General features: G+C 51.2%; 5 protein-coding genes and 1 non-coding gene across 11 annotated transcripts; 3 read left to right on the top strand and 3 right to left on the bottom strand.

Moving 5' to 3' along the window:
- Nucleotides 1-101: 101 nt before the first annotated feature.
- UQCC3 (ubiquinol-cytochrome c reductase complex assembly factor 3) lies at nucleotides 102-1,889 on the bottom strand. 2 transcript variants are annotated; one of them, XR_003678093.2, is made up of 3 exons: nucleotides 1,662-1,889; nucleotides 1,289-1,571; nucleotides 102-656 (listed from the first exon to the last, which is right to left on the bottom strand). XR_003678093.2 is itself a non-coding variant. In XM_007109953.3 (2 exons), the coding sequence occupies exons 1-2, from the start codon at nucleotides 1,887-1,889 to the stop codon at nucleotides 1,422-1,424; spliced, it is 378 nt and encodes a 125-aa protein (XP_007110015.2). In that variant the 3' UTR covers nucleotides 1,178-1,421. The 2 variants fall into 2 exon arrangements, 1 of the variants encoding a protein (XP_007110015.2); XM_007109953.3 differs by lacking the exon at nucleotides 102-656 and having other exon boundaries at nucleotides 1,178-1,571.
- Nucleotides 1,890-2,071: 182 nt separating this feature from the next.
- Nucleotides 2,072-4,493, top strand: LBHD1 (LBH domain containing 1). The gene is given in 4 exon segments (XM_055082143.1): nucleotides 2,072-3,127; nucleotides 3,204-3,369; nucleotides 4,189-4,430; nucleotides 4,432-4,493. Coding segments are annotated over 4 exon segments (585 nt in total). The 5' UTR covers nucleotides 2,072-2,977; the 3' UTR covers nucleotides 4,459-4,493.
- A 369-nt stretch (nucleotides 4,494-4,862) lies between these two features.
- Nucleotides 4,863-6,681, bottom strand: CSKMT (citrate synthase lysine methyltransferase). 5 transcript variants are annotated; one of them, XM_007109950.4, is made up of 3 exons: nucleotides 6,588-6,681; nucleotides 5,713-6,037; nucleotides 4,863-5,549 (listed from the first exon to the last, which is right to left on the bottom strand). In XM_007109950.4, the coding sequence occupies exons 2-3, from the start codon at nucleotides 5,777-5,779 to the stop codon at nucleotides 4,894-4,896; spliced, it is 723 nt and encodes a 240-aa protein (XP_007110012.1). In that variant the 5' UTR covers nucleotides 5,780-6,037; nucleotides 6,588-6,681; the 3' UTR covers nucleotides 4,863-4,893. The 5 variants fall into 5 exon arrangements, 4 of the variants coding, with proteins under 4 accessions (XP_007110012.1, XP_028339159.1, XP_028339158.1 ...); XM_028483358.2 differs by lacking the exon at nucleotides 6,588-6,681 and adding an exon at nucleotides 6,447-6,531; XM_028483357.2 differs by lacking the exon at nucleotides 6,588-6,681 and adding an exon at nucleotides 6,320-6,424.
- On the bottom strand, nucleotides 6,113-6,261 carry LOC112067483 (small nucleolar RNA SNORA57). Its single transcript, XR_002893302.1, has one exon. It is a non-coding gene; the product is annotated as a small nucleolar RNA SNORA57 (small nucleolar RNA).
- On the top strand, nucleotides 6,459-9,224 carry CUNH11orf98 (chromosome unknown C11orf98 homolog). Its single transcript, XM_028483360.2, has 4 exons — nucleotides 6,459-6,535; nucleotides 6,688-6,812; nucleotides 8,356-8,453; nucleotides 8,539-9,224. Exons 1-4 carry the CDS (start codon nucleotides 6,497-6,499, stop codon nucleotides 8,646-8,648), a joined length of 372 nt encoding a protein of 123 aa, XP_028339161.1. The 5' UTR covers nucleotides 6,459-6,496; the 3' UTR covers nucleotides 8,649-9,224.
- A 4,201-nt stretch (nucleotides 9,225-13,425) lies between these two features.
- INTS5 (integrator complex subunit 5) lies at nucleotides 13,426-18,060 on the top strand. Its single transcript, XM_007109949.3, has 2 exons — nucleotides 13,426-13,560; nucleotides 14,913-18,060. Exons 1-2 carry the CDS (start codon nucleotides 13,481-13,483, stop codon nucleotides 17,890-17,892), a joined length of 3,060 nt encoding a protein of 1,019 aa, XP_007110011.1. The 5' UTR covers nucleotides 13,426-13,480; the 3' UTR covers nucleotides 17,893-18,060.
- The last annotated feature ends 10 nt before the right edge of the window (nucleotides 18,061-18,070 follow it).

Below are 18,070 nucleotides of genomic sequence, written 5' to 3'. Positions count from 1 at the left end.
TGTGCTCCCTCCAGCAGCTGCTGACCTCCCTCCTCTCGTACCCCGACTAGGAAAGAGGCCACAAGGAAACTGTACAGATCACACATGACAAATGTGCTCAGCTTACGACTTCACCATCTAGTAGCTGAAAACTGCACCAGTGCTCATATCTGGGTTTACACCTCAGTGTTACCAAGCTTTATTTAGTGTGTTCCGGCTTTATTTAATACAAGCAGCCCCCCCCTCCCCCATCAATTGCAATCTTGTTTGGAACCACAGGACATAAAATAGACAAAAGGGGAGTGAGCTGGTTGGCTTCGCTGTAGGGCGGCCGCCCCACTGATAGCTTTATCTCATCCCACCAGTGGCATCGCCAATAGATCCTATGACGGATTCAGAAATTGAAAACCACTACAGTGAAAACCTTGTGGGAGGAAAACCCCAGTGCATTTAGTGAGAGGCTGCCCTGTGCCTGGCACTGCACTTTACATTCCTAAGTTCACCTTTTTACAACTCTCAAGATCATTGTCACCATTTATTTATTTATCTGCACCAGGTCTTAGTTGCAGCACTCGGGATCCTCGTTGCAGCACGTGGGATCTCTTAGTTGCGGTATGCGAACTCTTGTTGCAGTACCTGGGATCTATTTCCCGGACCAGGGATCGAACCAGGGCCCCCTGCATTGGGAGCAAGGAGTCTTAGCCACTGGACCACCAGGAAAGTCCCAGTTATCACCTTTTATGGAACAGGACTAAGGCTCAGAGGTTTTTTAACATGCAGGAGTTGAAACAAGATCTGACGCAAAGCACACTCCTTTTACCGCTCCTACCACGGTGGCCTCCAAAGGTTAAATTAAGGTCACAGAAGGCGTTATGGCACATGTTAATTGCTAGAAGCCCCTCTCCAACCTCATTCTAAGGACAGGCACCCAGAGTGTCCTCTATGGGTATTTACTGCACAAGAGTTTCCAGGATAGTTAACGGTTTCAAGAAAATCACTTGGTTATCCCCGAAAGTACACTCACGCAAACCACGTGACCTGACGTGTGTTTTGAAAACGTGGTCGCTCTGCCTATAGGGCTTCAGCGTCACCTGAGGGGCGGGGCAGGCGGGACCTGCACTCAAGCCGGCCCGCAGCAGTGACCCCCCATAACACTCGAGGCTTTTATGGGCGTCCAGCCGCAGCGCTCACTCTGTGGATGGAGGAACATGATTTATTGGTTCCTTCAGTTAGCCACATCCGATGCCCTGGCCCAAGACGTGGACGTTAAAACGCAGTCAATGCAGGGTTTGGGGGGGAACGTGCTCACCCGGTGGCAGCTCCCCAGGTCCCGAAGAGGTCTGCGCGTGTCTGGACTCCCCGCCGGCCCACAGAGGAGTAAGGCCGGCTCGGGCTCCTGCGCTGCAGAGGAGGTCCCGGCGCGCACGGGGGCAGGTCTGGCCTCAGGCTGACTTCCCGCCGCCGCCACTCATCCAGTTCTTTCTCCAGGCGACGTTCTCTTGCGTGGCCGCTGCCTCCTGCAGAGTGGCCAGAAGTAGCTGCTTGGTCCTGGCCGCCTCGTCCCTGCCCTGCGGGTCCTGCTTCGGCATCTCCTGCGGGCAGGAAGGGAGGTTCGTAGTCCGGGCTACCAGCCTGCGGTTCTCCGCCCGCTCGCCCCACCTCGGCCTCCCAACTGCTCACACCTTCAGCATCGCCTGCTTCTGCTGCTCTCCCGGGGTCACGAGGGCAAAGAGCGCGGTGCCCACGCCAGCCCCCGCGCCCAGCAGTGCGCCCGCGATCAGCGTTTTGCGCAGGGTCCCCATGGCCGACCGCGCGACCAGCGAGGCGCCTTCCGGAGCCTCCGGTAGCCTAGCAAGGCCGCCGCGACGTCTCAATCTGCGCAGGCTAGAGCGCCTCACCCAGGAAACCATAGAGATGGGGCCGGGCTAGAGAGGGCCTGGCCAGAGAAACGTTTCGAAGCTAGAGCGCCTGGGTGCTAAGACTAGGTTTAGCTGAGGAGGTCGACCACGTCAAGAGGTGTTGGCACCCAGGGCCGAGCGTGGGGCCCCTTGTCATGAAATCCCGTGGAGGATTGCTAAGGGGAGAGTAAGTGTCTTCATTGTTGCTGTTTTACAATTGCCCAGCTCCGGAGTGTCCTGATCAATAGAGGGTCAGGGCTGTGCTCTGTAGTTTCCTACAATTACTTGTGCTTTTTCAGTACAGCACCTAAGGACATTGAGATACTTATGAACATCAATCTATTGACTGCCTTCAATCCCTTCAACTCCTGAACAAAAAGTCAAAGCCAAGTGTACCGGGTGGGGAGAAGGGTATATTTATGTTTTCCTTTTGTTTTACTTGTTGAAAGTAAACGTTACCCTTCTCTTCATGGTGTATACTTCATGGTATATAACCTTGGTTTTTTTGTGTTTTTTTAAACCATGGATTTTGTGTAACATACCGAATTCTAGTTTGGAGAAGAAAACACCTCTTAGTTGTGTGACCCTGGGCAAATCGTTTAAGTTCTTTGTTTCTCGGTTTCTGCATCGGAAAATAAGGCTAATAACAGTATGTATCTCATAGTTTTAGGATAATTGAATAAGTTTATATGAAAAGCATTTAAAACAGTTCCTGGCAAATAGCATACACCATAAAAATATTCACTAAATAAGATACAAAGAAACATGTCACTGTGGGAGACCCAGGAAGAACCAGGAAATTCCAAGTTTGTTATCAAAGCTCTTCACTCACAGGGCTTTAATCCAGATGCCCTCGTTAACTCCTACTTCTGCTTTTCCCAGTGTCACCAGGGAGTGAGTAGAAATAAAGCTCCTATCCAACCTCTTGGGATTGTCCCCTCCCCTGGAAGGCCCATAATCTCCTTGCATGTCAGCCTCTTCTCCTCAGAAGTGATTAAGGGGCCAGGCTCCAAAGCAGATTAAAGGAACAGTCTGTGGGGTGCTCTGGGCAGGGGTACTCTACTGAGTTCAACCACCCTGCACTTCAAGAGTCAGCACCCATGGCCCTTGTGCCAGGGAGCAGCGAGGATGGGCCTTGGCCTAGAGATAGCCCAGGCTCCTCCCAGCAACCAGAAAGTCCTAGACTGACCAACCCTCTCTGGGAGGACAGAGGAGAAATTGGCCAGGTTGAAGGTCACCAGGATGTTCAGGTTAGTACTTCCCCACCTTGTGTCTTGCTGTTGGCTCATTCCAATTTGGCCCAAGCCCCCTGCTGTGCCCATCCAGGTTGTCTGTCAGAAGACCCGCTTCCCCTCCATCGTGGTGGAAGCCTCTGAGGCTGAGGCGAGTGAAGAGAGTGGGGAGCTCCGGTGGCCACACGAGGAGCTGCAGCTGCTCACTGATGAGGAAGAGGAGGTTGAGGTCTTCTTCCAGGACCAAAGTGAAGAACCAGGTGAGGGAGGTGGCTGGTTCAAATGAGGCTGTTGTGAATGGGATGGTCTAAGCAGGACAACTTAGTTGTGTCTCTTGCATTAAGCAGCACACAGTAGGTGCTCAGTAAACACAGTGAAGAAAAATGTAGAGGTGGGAGATAAAAGTCAAGGTGGTTGGCAAAGTTGATGAACTTTTAAAAGGCAGTTGTGATGTCAGATAGGTGACACCTTTTAGTAATACTTTAAAATATTTTTGTCATGGGGGAAAGAATAAAATCACCCCAAATCTGACTACCCAGAGATTAACATTTTGAATGCCTTCTCTTCCAGATTTCTCTTCATGTCTATATACTGTTACAGAAGCTACTTTTACTATGTGCCAGGCACTGTGCTGAACACTTTTACGTATTTTTTTTTTTTTTTTTTTTTGTGGTATGTGGGCCTCCCTCTGTTGTGGCCTCTCCCGTTGCGGAGCACAGGCTCCGGACGCGCAGGCTCGGCGGCCATGGCTCACGGGCCCCGCCGCTCCGCGGCATGTGGGATCCTCCCAGACCAGGGCGCGAACCCGGTTCCCCTGCATCGGCAGGCGGACGCGCAACCACTGCGCCACCAGGGAAGCCCCTTTTACGTATATTTTTAAGGACCCAGTGAGGAAGGATACTTTCTCCCTCATGAGGAAACTGAAGCTGTTAAGTTAGGCTCTTCATTATAATTGCTGTATTATTTTTATAAGCAAAAGAAATTACATGAATTTATCTTTAAAAAAAAAATCCAGTAATATATCAGGTGTATTTTTCACTGTTAATGGGCTCTGTAACTCCCTCCCCCCCACCCCCCAGGCTGGACTTGGAGCTCACTGGACCCCAAATCTCCCATAAGAACCTTTAACCCAGTACTCAGCTGGGGGCAGGAACAGGTAGATCAAGATGCCTCCTGGATTCCAGAGGAGACAGACTGTCAGGAAGCCCCCAATCCCTGTCCTCTCTGGGACTCCGCCTCAGGTTCCCGTGCCTGCAGAAGCTGCTTTGTGGAATATTCCCATTTCCTGCCTCCCAGGAGCTTTGAGGGTAAGTATCACCCTCCCTCAAACATTTTACCTAGGTTTATGAAGCCCTTCTACCTATCCTTTCACAATCTTCCCCTTTTACAAGTTGAGAAAAATGAAGGCTTACAGGTTAGGCCCCTGGGTCACACAAGTCATATCCAAGGAATTTGGATTAAGAATTCCTATCTGTGCTTTTAGGAGTTCAGTTAACTGGGGATGGGGAATGATCCACTTGTACCTTCTTTATTCAGCACTGATCTTGTGCGTGGCACTGCTAAATGTTTCACTTGTTGTTGTATGGAATCCACATAACTCCAGGTATTATTCCAACCTTGCAGATGAGTAAACTGGGGCACAGAAATACTCAATACTGTGTGCACACATCTAATAAATATGAAAGCCAGGATCCAAATCCTCATTTTCCAGTCACCTTGCCAAGACAAAAGCTTTCTCCAACTCCTCACCCAACAGAAACACTAGGGTCAGGTTTTAAAAGTCTCTAATTGGAGCCTTGAACCAAGTAAGCAAAGTAGGTGATGCCCCCGAAAGGGCCCAGCTCCTGCACAGACACAGTCCAGTCTTGGGACCCTTGCTCCAGGCAGGGCAGCCGCACATCAGGGTCCTCATCTGAGAACTGAATCAGGGTTCCCCCAGGGCTTAGGACCCTCAGGCACTCTGACAGCAGCTGGTAAGCCCCAGGCAGACCACCCTGGGCAAGAGCATCCCAGGTGCCCTTGTCTAGCACTAGATGGAAAGAGCCTGAGGAAGCCACTGGCTGCAGGTTCAGGGCATTAGCTTGCATGAAGTGGAGGCGTGAGGCAGGGTGCCCCGGGCACAGGGGTGTTTGGCCTTGGCCACCTTCCAGGAGGCTGTTCATGTGGGCCACAGCCACAGGAGAGAAGTCCACTCCCAACACGTCTACTGGGTGCGGGCATTTGGTGTAGAGGCCTGTACACAAGCTGGAGGTCCCACAGCCCACGTCCAACACCCGCGGTGGGCAGGCAGCTGGTGCCTCCTGCAGCAGCGGCAATAGGAGCCCCTGGGCTTCCTCGTATCCAAAGAACCAGTCGAAGGTGCCGGCGCTGCCCTGACCGGGCTGGGCAGGGAGCTTATCCCAGAGGCGGCGGTCCGCCAGGCAGCTACCAGCCAGGGAGCCTGTGGACGAGTGGAGGACTTGCATCACCCAGCGCCCAGTTCTAGCAAAACGCGATAAAACCCGCACCAGTGTGGCCTGGGGCTTTAAGCGGCACACTTTCAGGGACTAGACTCCTGTGTAACGAAGAACCCAACTTGCCCTCCCTCTGTCCCCCTTCCCTACCCGCCACGGCGTGACGCGCCCCCGCCGCCAGGCTCGCCAGGTGGAGGGTTTGGCGCAGGGCTGCCATCCGGAGGTGCCGGCAAGGTCGGCCAGAGAAAGTTCTGCGAAAATGTCGCCCGTACTCCGGCAGAGGCCTGAGGTCCAAAGGAAGATGTGCAAAATACGCTGTGCGAAATCACGCGTACAGCCTCCCTAACTCTGCAGTCTCGGAAAAAAAGAACGCGGACACAAACTTACTACGCTACGAACGGCCTTTATTGTTTGCAACGGGAAGTGGAAGAGGAGGGGATGCGACAGCTCCGGCTCCTGGGGCGGCTCCACAGACCTGAAATCAAAGGAGAAGGTGTGAGCACCCCGGGGAGGAGTCTGCTGAACCTCGGTTCTGCCCTGCTCCTTGGAGCCGTGTCCCGGCGCTTGAGGATAGAACCCGCGGAATGGAAGCCGCCGGTACCGAAGACATGACACCGAGGGGGCCGGAGCCCTTTCCCTCTACCTCCGTACATTACGCGGACCGGGACCGCACGCCCGATCCCCGCCAAGAAAAGGAGGGTCAACAGGCCCCACCCAGAACCCCCCAGCCAGTGAAAACACCGCAACCCATACTCACTCGGTCGCGGTCCTCGAAAAGGCCAAGGAGCCGGCCGGGCTCCTTTATATAGCTCCAGGACCCGCCCGCCCCCTCCCCCGAGCTGCGATTGGCTAACGGAGAGCTGAGGGGTGGGGCGCACACGGACCCTGCGCAGAGCTGAAACGCTGGACGCTGAGCTGGTTTCGCAACGCAGCAATGGGTGCTCCGGGGGGAAAGATCAACCGGCCGCGAACGGTGACCGTGTGGGAGCCCGACCCTGTTTCCCAAGCGTCCCGGAGCCCTTTACCCTCGCCCGAGATGGACTCGATGGGCCAGTGTCGCTCGGTGCGGGGTCCCGGGTCGCGGTGCACGGCACCCCTCTGATTAAGCATCTTCCTCCCCCTTAGGAGCTGAAGAAGAAGCTGTTCAAGCGACGGCGGGTGTTGAACCGGGAGCGGCGACTGAAGCACCGGGTAGTCGGGGCTGTGATAGACGAAGGGCTGATCACGAGGCACCACCTCAAGAAGCGGGCGTGAGTGCCAGACCCTCTCCCTCTTAGTCCTCCCCACCAAGCCTCCTTCCCTCCTCCTTGTCGAGCTCCGGAGCAGCTAACACCTTTTTGTTTTCCTTGTGTACTCACGTTTATGCAAGGAACGTTTGTGCCTAAACTCTGCTAGTCTCTCACTGTACCTGTAGCTCACAACCTTTCTTTGGTTCTTGGACTCTGATGAGAATCTAAGGAGAGCTGTGGACTCCCCCACCTCCCCAAGTAACATTATACATTCACACAGATTTTTTTATAAGTACATTTAAAAGCACACACATAAGTGTGCGGTGAACCATTCGATGAATTTTCACAAGGGCACATGTGAGATTTTGCATATAATGAGTCTTGGGGCAGAGTTCCCACCCCATTCTTTCATTGACTTGTTTATTATAAATATGTAGCTTAAAAAGCAGCATAATAAATATATTTGGTCCTTGTCTCTACTTTCTGGCAGAGCTAAATTTCCTGAGTGATAAGAGTGACTTTTTTTTCATAAGGATCCCCTTTTGAGCACACCTAAATTTATGCAAATGGTGACTTAGCGTGGGGCTGGTCATCAGAAAGATGAAGTGATTAGAGGATTGGAAATTTAATTCCCTCGCACTGCCTGTGGGAAGTGGGTGGGTGGGTGCTGTAGATTAAGCTCTACACAACCTCTTGAACCAGCTCCTGATTGGTCAACCAGCTCCTGATTGGTCAACTGGTGGAGGCACTGGGAGGCTGGCTCACCTGGAGAGAGCATGGAACCTCTGGCCCCTTCCATACCTTACCCTATGCTTCTCTTCCGTCTGACTGTTCCTGAGTTGTATCGTTTTATAATAAATCAGTAAATGCAAATACATGTCTCCCTGAGTTCTGTGAGCTGTTCTAGCAAATTATCGAGTCTGAGAAGGGGATCATGAGAACCCCAATTTATGGCTGGTCAATCGGAAGTACAGGTAACAACCTGGATTTGTGATTGGCATTTGAAGTGGGGGAAGCCTTAACCTGTGGTATCTGTTGCTATGTCCTGGTAGATAGTGTCCAAATGGAGTTAAATTTGTAGGTCACCCAGTCAATGTCCATTGAGAATTTGGAGAATTACGTGATGTGGGAAACCTCCCCCACCCACCACATCTGCTGTTAGAAGTATCAAGAATAAGGGACTTCCCTGGCGGTCCAGTGGTTAAGACCAATTGCGCTTCCAATACAGGGGGCATGGGTTTGATCCCTGGTCAGGGGAACTAAGATCCTGCATGTCGAATGGCCAAAAAAAAAAAAAAAAAAAAAAAAAAAATATATATATATATATATATATATATATATTTATATATTTATATTTATATTTGTAAAATAAGAGGAGGAAACGTTGCTATTATGTACTAAATTTTAGCAATTAATGTTACTTTATGTATGTGTTAAGACTAGTTTTGGGTAAAGTAACAGTTCTTTGACTTGGATCCAAAGACCTTTTCAGTAACCAGCACCACTGTGTGGTCTGTATTGGTTCAGGTTAACCTGGATATTTTTGTTCTTACCAATCCTTCAGGTCCAGTGCACGTGCCAACATTACTCTGTCTGGGAAGAAGCGCAGAAAACTCCTCCAGCAGATCCGGCTTGCCCAGAAAGAGAAGGCAGCCATGGAAGGTGAAGCTAGGGCACAGAAGTTGGGGTGAGGGGGCAACCTGGGTTCATTTGGGTTCTTTAATGCTTCCTCTTTCCCTTTGCTCAGTGGAAGCCCCCCCCAAGTCAGCCAGGACTAGTGAACCACAGCCCAAATCAAAAAAGAAGACAAAAGCCCCCCAGGATGTAGACATGGAGGACCTTGAAGATAAGAGCTAAATCTCACACCCCTTCCACCAGAAGATTCTCAGCTGGAGCCAGGAGGACTCGATGGTTATTTCAGAGGACTTTGGAGAAAGCGTTGCTCCTTTTCACTGTCCCCAGATTCCTCTTCCCTAATGGCCTAGTGACCTGCCCTGGAGGGATGTATTGAGAGGAAGAGGGTAGAAAAGAAAGATTGGAGAGAGGGTCCTAAGCAGTCAACTCCATTTGTAATAAAGCCCGAGCGTTCTCACTGAGATGTGTTTGATTAAATGTAGGAATGGGGATAGGCCATGAAGAGGGGCTGTGAGTGTGGAAACAAGACAATTGGGAAGCAGGACCCACAGTTCTTACTTGACCAAAGGCAACAAGAAGCCACCCTCCATGATGGCCCTGTCTCCCCAATGAGTGACACTCCGACTTTCCATTTCTGACAAAAATAAGGTGTTCTGTAGAGATGGCAGAGGAGGTAAGGGTCTTGATACTGGCCCTGCCACCTCCCCTGTGTGACCAGGGTGGACAAGACCGTGGTTGTCTCTGCTTCCTTTGCTGGATTATATTTTTAATAAAGTGAACATTATTTTTCCCTTTTAACGTTCAGAAATTCTGTTTGTTGGAAGCCAGGGCTGGGGTGGTTAATTAAAGTGAGAAGCTGTGTGTGCAGAGATGTGGTCAACTGGGGAAAAGCATATTCTCTCCTCACTCTGTTAATCAGTGCAGGCTTCCTGGAAGAGGGAGGGTTTGGGTACAGTGTAGTGCTCCCCCCTCCTCAAGTTTATATTTTGAACATTTTCAAACCTTTGGTAAAGTTAAAAGATTAGCACACTGAGCCCTTAAATATGCACTCTACTTGGATTTACCAGTTTTTAACATTTGGCTATACTTGATCTCCTTACCCGCTTGCATATATATGTGTGTGTTCAAGTATGTATAATTGTTGTCTTTGCTGACTCATTTGAAAGTCAATTGCAGATGAGATTTTATCCCTAAGGACATGCTTCTATATCGCCAAAACACCTAAGACATTTAACATTGGTGGAATAGCTAAAATTCAGGTTGTCATATTCACATTTCCTCAAATGTGGATAATTTTTTTTTTTTTTTTTTTTTTTTTTTTTTGTGGTACGCGGGCCTCCCTCTGCTGTGGCCTCTCCCGTTGCGGAGCACAGGCTGCGGACGCGCAGGCCCAGCGGCCATGGCTCACGGGCCCAGCCGCTCCGCGGCATGTGGGATCTTCCCAGACCGGGGCGCGAACCCGGTTCCCCTGCATCGGCAGGCGGACGCGCAACCACTGCGCCACCAGGGAAGCCCGATAATATTTTTTATAGCTGTTTATTGCTTCCTCAATCCAGAAACCGTTAAGGATCACGCGTAGCGTTTGTCATGTCCCTTTAGTCTCCTTCAATCCAGAACAGTGCCCCTACCTTGTCTTAGCTGACTTGGTGTCTTCGAAGAGTCCAGCCTAAATTAATTAATTAAAGAATATCTCACAGCCTGGGTTTGTCTGAGTGTTTCCATCTGTTTCCTCATCAATAGATGTAGGTTAAGCATTTCTGGGAAAAATTCTACATAGAGGATATTGTGTACTTCCCACTGCATTTCATCAGGAAGTAAGTGTTGACTGAAAAAAAAATACTGAAAAAAAAAAAAAATACACAACCTAAAGGCTGAGAATTATGTTTGATTCAGCAGACTTGCTGAAAACTTAAACCTGGAAGACAGCCTCTCAGGTAGTTCTGAGGTAAGGGAGGAGCCAGGATATAGAGGAGTTTTTGCAACAAAAACCAGGTAGTTGGAACATCAAAGATTATTGTTAATTAAAGAAAATCAGACTGCTCAAGTTAATTAATTTAGTGCTTTTCTATGTATGGGAAGGCGCAAGAGTCTCGGCTCTTTGAAATCATTCCTTTGATATGCTCCTTAACTACCTATGGCCAGTATCCTGTTCTTTTTCCTCCTGAATCTCCTCAGGGTGCACCGCTGGGGATGGCTGCAGTGGTTGATGGTTTGACGGAGGGCAGCCTGTTTGGAGACCGTCGGAGACAGCCGTAGTGGCTGATTGCTTGATGGCCGCAACATTGTTTGTTTTCTGATATAGCAGGCAGGTGAATTTTTCGTCCACACATATAATATCAGTTTGTCTCATTATTGGTGATTCCTAGTGTTAAATGGGTGTCTGTCAGATTTCTCCACGGTTAAGGTATTCTTTCCCTTTGTAATTAATAAGCAATCTATGGAGTGATACTTTGAGATTGTATGAATACCCTGTTCCCCAATGACCTCTCAACAATGGTTTTAGCATCCATGATGATCCGTACCTGAATTAGTTGCTGCTGCAAAATGGTGATTTTTCTAATTGTATCATTCATTCATCCATGTTACTCATTTTACATATTCTGTAAAGGAAACCCCTACTTCCTTTAAAAAATCTCATTTAGGTTTTTAAACATCTGTTACTATCACTTTTTCATGCTCCAAATCATACCAAACTGGCCAGCCAAAGCCTGTGTCTTTTTTGGTGGGGGGTCGGGGGGGGGCACACAGGATACAGCATCTTGTTTCCCCAACCAGGGATTGAACCTGTGCCCCCTGCAATGGAGGCACAGAGTCTTAACCACAGGACCACCAAGAAAGTCCTGGTCCTGTGTCCTTTTGACACAGCACCACCAGTATCTGAGCAATTCCTTGCTGTCTGGCACAATATGTTCCAGGCTCACCTGCTACTTCCCCTGGGCTAAAACTTGGTATCAGCTATTTTTCTATGGAGACAGTATTATGTCCAGTTTTGAACACAGAAAGGAAAAAGTACTTGTGTGAAACAAATATATTCAGATGCGGTAAGGAGAGGAGGGGAGAAGCTGCAGGGAGAAGGAATTTCAACATCTTGGGATCCCCATCACCTTTCATAATTTTGTTCTACCCCCTGTGCCTAAGGCAGAAAGGAGCTTGCTGTGTTCAAAGAAGAGTTTCTGTACCTGGTATTGTGCTAAATTCTTTACACAAATAATCTGAAGTGGGAATTCCCTGGCAGTCCAGTGGTTAGGACTCCATGCTTCCACTGCGGGGGCACGGGTTTGATCCCTGGTCGGAAAACTAAGATCCTGCATGCTGCATGGCATGGCCAAAAAAAGAGAAAGAAATAGGTGAATAATCTGAAGTGATCTTTGCAAAAAGTTTGTGAGATACGATACAGCATGCGCCATTCTACAGATAAGGAAAGGGGCTCCGAGCAGCTGAGTCACTTGCTCAGGGTTACATTGCTAATAGCAGACATGAATCCAGATCTGTCTAACTAAAACAAGCACCCTTAGATTGTGAAATCTTTAAGGGCAAGGACCACATAATAGTCTCATAGCTGGAAGAATTTATCGGGTTCAAAAGGCACTTTTTTTTTTTGGCCATGCCGTGAGGAGTGCGGATCTTAGTTCCCCCACCAGGGATCTAACGCATGCCCCCTGCAGTGGAAATGCAGAGTCTTAACCACCGGACTATCAGGGAAGTCCCCAAGAGCCACTTTTCATAGATCAAAAGTCAAGGCCCAGAGAAGGGAAGTGTTGGGTCCAAGTTTGAAGCAGAGCTAGGAGCAGAAATTGTCTCATATTTACTGTCCTAGAGCATATACGCCTCATGAGTGATCGAACTTCTAAAATTTAAGAATAAATATAGAACCACTATAATTAATCATTTAGCTTTTAAAACACGGTCACTTCAAAGATATCTTTAGAACCTATCATCTGGTGTTATTCTAACTCACATTTCCACTGAGAACAGTAAGCCCTCTGGTTAATACAGGCCTCAGAACCTACTTTCCTTTTCATTCATCCAACCAACTATTAAGAACCTGCTACATGCCAGGAAGACACCGTTCTATGTGATGATGATAAAGCCTTTAACAAAACTGGCAACATCCCTGCTGTCAAAGAGCTGGAGTTCATTCAACAAATATAATAAAAACAGCTATTGCTTATATAGTGCTTACCTACCATTGCAGGCACCAAGTGCTACACAGTAAACATATTACCTGGTTTCAGTTTGCACAAGCCCGTGAGGTAATTGTACTATTAACATCCCGATTTCCAGAAAAGGAAACAGGCAGAAAGGGGTTAAATGAAGTACACAGCCAGTTAGTGGAACAGCTGGAACGTCATCTAGATAGACTGGTTGGAGCGGGGGCTCTTGATGAGGTGTATTATGTCCTCATAAGGTTACCAAGCTCTCTCTGCAGCTATGGGGATGTGAGGTTGGGGAACGTCCCCCTGCACTGGGAAACTGGGGAGCCTGACAAAGATCGTAGTGCCAACCTAGGACTGGGAGAACACTTTCAGCGTAGCCAGGCCAATTTATTTCAGGCTTCCTCCTCTCCCTCTCTTTCCTTGTCTTCTCTTCATCTTCTCTTACGGACTTTCACTCCTTTCTTTCCGTCTCTCTTCCGCTTTCCCTCTTCCCTTCTCTCCTTTAACTGCTTTTTACATTGTCACTGGTTATTGATTAAAATGTTTCCTAAGGTGCTTCCTTTTTTAAAACCTCGAGAGTTGAAAATTTTGTTTCGGCTTTAGGAAAATTAATTAAATCCAATTAAGTGGTCGCAGCTAGCCTTAGTCTGTGTAAACGGTCCTCTGGGGGGCGGGAAAAATGGTTGCGTTGAGGGTGGGTCGGCTTCCCGCTGTCAGGGGTGCAGCCCCGTTCTGGGACGCCGACTCATCTCGGAACCAATATGTGAGGGTCACGGACGTCGCCGGATTGGTTTTCCTGAGAGGCTTTGTCGCTGGTTCCTTTCGGGTTTCCCGGCAGCGCGCATGCGCTCCCTACGCTCCGCCGCTCCCGCTTCGGGCTCGGGCTAGGGCTCCGGGATGTCCGCGTTGTGCGACCCTCCCGGGGCCCCAGGGCCTCCCGGGCCTGCCCCGGTCTCCCACGGTCCCGCGCCGCTCAGGTAGTCAGAGCCCCTGGCATCTTTCCCTACCGCGGGGTTCCGCGCCGATAACCAGCCTTCTCGGCAGAAACCCGGATCCCACCTCGAGCACTCGCGTCAGGGTTCTCAGAGATTCCCGGTCGGGTCTTCCCAGAACTCAGGGACTGCCTCACCAAAACTCTGGGCTCCAGTGCCCGCACTCCCAAGATCTCGGTACTGCCTCCCCCTAAACCCCAATGCCCAGTTACCCCAGATCCTGGCCTTGCTCTTCCAAGAGTTGGGAATATCAGAACGCTTGGGAACCCAGATGCCCTGTCCCTTAGACCCGAGGGAACCCAGGGTCCCCAGACTTCATGGAGACTCCCTGAGCACCCAGGCCCAGAAACCCACAGAATGCTTTCTTCTAGCCTTTCCCTTGCTCTCCAACGGAGACACTCCCCTCACCGTAGAGTGGGTTTTTTTTGGAGGAACCAGAGATGAATGGCACAGTCAGAGCCTTATCAACCTCTAGAGGATGCTGTCTTCTTTGGCAGAAAATGCAATAGGAGGAAATAACACTGGCTCCTGAACCTCTAAGACTGAACCCATATGTTTCAGGAGGGGAAGGGTTGAAGGGCATTGGCTTGTCTCTGCCCTGGGGCACCTTGATTCCTGGGGCATACTGAGGGTTCTGGGAAGGTGGTGGCTGTTGATGTGGTGGAGTCCAAGTGGTTGGTGGTTAGGATGCTTGCAGAATATGGGAAGAAGCAGGCTTGGGGAGGGAGAGCTCTTAATAAGGGCAAATTTGGGCTTAGAATTTTCTTTCCATTAAGGGCAAAATCCAGCGTTGTTGTTTGTATGTAGGGGGGAGTGCAGTAAAGCTAGAAAGGTGTGTTTAAAGCAGATGTTACAGGAACACAGAATATACTTACTCAATTCAACAAATATTTATTGAGTATTTCCCATATTCCAGGCACCCCAGTAGAAGAGGATCCAGTGTTGAAAAGCAGAGAACTGTTAACTACCCTCTTGGAGTTTATAGTCTGATTACTTACCTTGGTTTCCTTCTCAGTAAAATGGGATCATAATGGTACCTACCTTATTGGGCTGTTATCTGTATTGAAATAATACAAGTAAAGTACTTAAAAGAGAACTTGACGTATTACAAGAGTTATCTAATATTGATACTATTGTTATTTATTAAAAGAAAAATAGCTAGCATTCACTGAGTAGTGTGACCTAGATATGGTGCTTACGTGCTTTACGAACATTATCTTTTGAGGGTGGTACAGTTATCCCTATTCTACATAGAAAGAAACTGAAGCTCACGGAGGGAATGTAACTTGCTTAACAACTCCCAACACTCTAACTCTGCTTCTTTTGCTTCCTTACAGTGCTCAGGAGCTGTCGCAGGAAATCAAGGCCTTTCTGACTGGTGTAGACCCTGTTCTGGGCCACCAACTCTCTGCTCGGGAACATGCTCGCTGTGGCCTTCTCTTGCTCCGCTCTTTGCCACCTGCTCGGGCTGCTGTGCTTGACCACTTGCGAGGTGTCTTTGATGAGAGTGTCCGGGCCCACCTGGCTGCCCTGGATGAAAGCCCTGTGGCCGGTCCACCTCACCTCCGTCCACCGCCACCCTCCCATGTCCCTGCTGGGGGACCTGGTCTAGAGGATGTGGTGCAGGAAGTGCAGCAGGTGCTGTCTGAGTTTATCCGGGCCAACCCAAAGGCCTGGGCACCTGTGATTAGTGCATGGTCCATTGACCTCATGGGGCAACTGAGCAGCACTTACTCGGGCCAGCACCAGCGTGTGCCCCATGCCACTGGCTCTCTCAACGAATTGCTGCAGCTGTGGATGGGCTGTCGGGCCACACGCACATTAATGGACATCTATGTTCAGTGCCTCTCGGCTCTCATTGGTAGTTGCCCAGATGCTTGCGTGGATGCCTTGCTGGATACCTCTGTCCAGCATTCCCCACACTTCGACTGGGTTGTGGCGCATATTGGCTCCTCTTTTCCCGGTACCATCATCTCCCGAGTTCTCTCCTGTGGCCTTAAGGACTTCTGTGTTCACAGTGGGGCTGGAGGTGGAGCTGGTGGCAGTGGTGGAGGCTCTTCTCAGACCCCCTCTACAGACCCCTTCCCTGGATCTCCTGCTATCCCTGGGGAGAAACGGGTGCCCAAGATTGCCTCAGTTGTAGGCATCCTAGGGCACCTGGCCTCCCGCCATGGAGACAGCATCCGACGGGAGCTCCTGCGAATGTTTCATGACAGTCTGGCAGGGGGCCCTGGCGGCCGGAGTGGGGATCCCTCCCTTCAGGCCACAGTTCCCTTCCTCCTGCAGCTGGCAGTCATGTCACCAGCTTTGCTGGGCACAGTCTCTGCAGAGCTGGTGGATTGCCTTAAGCCCCCAGCTGTGCTGAGTCAGCTGCAGCAACACCTGCAGGGATTTCCCCGAGAGGAGCTGGACAACATGCTGAACCTGGCCGTGCACCTGGTGAGCCAGGCCTCTGGGGCAGGTGCCTACCGCCTGTTGCAGTTCCTGGTGGACACAGCCATGCCTGCCTCAGTCATCACCACCCAGGGCCTGGCTGTGCCAGACACCGTGCGTGAGGCCTGCGACCGGCTGATCCAGCTACTGCTGCTGCACCTGCAAAAGCTGGTTCATCACCGGGGAGGGTCTCCTGGGGAAGGGGTGCTGGGCCCGCCCCCGCCCCCCCGCCCCGTGCCCTTTCTAGATGCGCTAAGAAACCACGTTGGAGAGCTGTGTGGAGAGACGTTACGTTTGGAACGGAAACGCTTCCTCTGGCAACACCAGCTCCTTGGCCTGCTCTCTGTTTATACCCGGCCTAGCTGCGGACCTGAGGCCTTGGGCCATCTCCTGAGCCGGGCCCGAAGCCCTGAAGAGTTGAGTCTGGCCACCCAGTTATACGCCGGGCTGGTGGTCAGTCTCTCTGGCCTCCTGCCCCTGGCCTTCCGAAGCTGCCTGGCTAGGGTACACGCAGGGACTTTGCAACCTCCCTTCACAGCTCGGTTCCTGCGTAACTTGGCACTGCTAGTGGGGTGGGAACAGCAGGGTGGTGAGGGCCCTGCAGCCCTAGGGGCCCGGTTTGGGGAGTCTGCCTCAGCTCATCTGTCTGACCTGGCTCCTCTCCTGCTCCATCCTGAGGAGGAAGTAGCCGAAGCCTCTGCCTCCCTCCTGGCCATTTGTCCCTTTCCTCCGGAAGCCCTGTGCCCTTCCCAACTCCTGGGACTGGTGAGAGCTGGAGTGCATCGCTTCTTTGCCTCTCTCAGGCTGCACGGTCCCCCAGGGGTGGCTTCCGCCTCCCAGCTTCTTACCCGCCTCTCCCAGACCTCCCCGGCTGGGCTCAAGGCTGTCCTGCAGCTGCTAGTTGAGGGAGCCTTACATCGGGGCAACACAGAACTGTTTGGTGGGGAAGTGGATGGGGACAATGAGACTCTCTCAGTTGTTTCAGCTCCTTTGGCTTCGGCCTCCCTGTTGGACACGAACCGGCGGCACACTGCAGCTGTGCCGGGCCCTGGAGGGATTTGGTCTGTTTTCCACGCAGGAGTCATCGGCCGTGGCCTAAAGCCACCCAAGTGTGCCCAATCACGCAATCAGCAAGAAGTGATGTATAACACCCAGAGCCTCCTCAGCCTCCTGGTGCACTGCTGCAGTGCCCCTGGGGGGACTGAATGTGTGGGCTGCTGGGGGGCTCCCACCCTGAGCCCGGAGGCAGCCAAAGCAGTGGCAGTGACCTTGGTGGAGAGTGTGTGTCCCGATGCAGCCGGTGCTGAGCTAGCCTGGCCGCCTGAGGAGCATGCCCGGGCCACCGTGGAGCGGGATCTCCGCATTGGCCGGCGCTTCCGGGAACAGCCTCTGCTCTTTGAGCTGTTAAAGTTGGTAGCAGCTGCTCCCCCAGCCCTGTGCTACTGCTCCGTGCTGCTGCGGGGGCTGCTGGCCGCCCTCTTGGGCCACTGGGAAGCCTCTCGCCACCCTGATACAGCCCACTCCCCCTGGCACCTGGAGGCATCCTGCACCCTGGTGGCTGTCATGGCTGAGGGAAGCCTCCTGCCACCAGCCCTGGGGAATATGCACGAGGTATTTAGTCAACTGGCACCTTTTGAAGTGCGTCTGCTGCTGCTCAGTGTCTGGGGCTTTCTCCGGGAGCACGGGCCCTTGCCCCAGAAGTTCATCTTCCAGTCAGAGCGTGGCCGCTTCATCCGGGACTTCTCCAGGGAGGGTGGGGGTGAAGGTGGAGCCCATCTGGCTGTGCTGCACAGCGTCCTCCACCGCAACATTGACCGCCTGGGCCTTTTCTCTGGCCGTTTCCAGGCACCTTCACCGTCCAATCTCCTTCGTCAGGGGACATAGCCTTTCCATGCTCCAGAAGCCGAGGGAGGTTGAGCCAGGAGAGACAGGGGGCTAAGGAGCTGCAGAAAGGTGGAGGTTTCTCTTCTAAGACCTTGGCCTAAAACAGCGCTGTCACTTTCTTCCTCCCCCACCGTTTTTTCTAAATAAAATTTGCCGAGTTGAGAAAAACAGAGTAGAG

This window comes from Physeter macrocephalus, unplaced genomic scaffold, assembly GCF_002837175.3.
Source record: "Physeter macrocephalus isolate SW-GA unplaced genomic scaffold, ASM283717v5 random_25, whole genome shotgun sequence".
Classification (NCBI taxonomy): domain Eukaryota; kingdom Metazoa; phylum Chordata; class Mammalia; order Artiodactyla; family Physeteridae; genus Physeter; species Physeter macrocephalus.
This window is presented reverse-complemented; position numbering and strand designations above follow the sequence as displayed.

What these genes read in the sequence shown, in the direction of transcription:
- UQCC3 (XM_007109953.3), bottom strand. Translation starts at nt 1,889, where the DNA reads ATGGTTTCCTGGGTGAGGCGCTCTAGCCTGCGCAGATTGAGACGTCGC. An exon ending in AGAAGCAGGCGATGCTGAAG is followed by an intron (nt 1,572 to 1,661) that starts GTGTGAGCAGTT and finishes TCCTGCCCGCAG; the next exon opens with GAGATGCCGAAGCAGGACCC.
- CSKMT (XM_007109950.4), bottom strand. Translation starts at nt 5,779, where the DNA reads ATGGCAGCCCTGCGCCAAACCCTCCACCTGGCGAGCCTGGCGGCGGGG. An exon ending in GGCGCGTCACGCCGTGGCGG is followed by an intron (nt 5,550 to 5,712) that starts GTAGGGAAGGGG and finishes ACTCGTCCACAG; the next exon opens with GCTCCCTGGCTGGTAGCTGC.
- CUNH11orf98 (XM_028483360.2), top strand. Translation starts at nt 6,497, where the DNA reads ATGGGTGCTCCGGGGGGAAAGATCAACCGGCCGCGAACG. An exon ending in AGATCAACCGGCCGCGAACG is followed by an intron (nt 6,536 to 6,687) that starts GTGACCGTGTGG and finishes CCTCCCCCTTAG; the next exon opens with GAGCTGAAGAAGAAGCTGTT. An exon ending in CACCACCTCAAGAAGCGGGC is followed by an intron (nt 6,813 to 8,355) that starts GTGAGTGCCAGA and finishes CCAATCCTTCAG; the next exon opens with GTCCAGTGCACGTGCCAACA.
- INTS5 (XM_007109949.3), top strand. Translation starts at nt 13,481, where the DNA reads ATGTCCGCGTTGTGCGACCCTCCCGGGGCCCCAGGGCCTCCCGGGCCT. An exon ending in CACGGTCCCGCGCCGCTCAG is followed by an intron (nt 13,561 to 14,912) that starts GTAGTCAGAGCC and finishes GCTTCCTTACAG; the next exon opens with TGCTCAGGAGCTGTCGCAGG.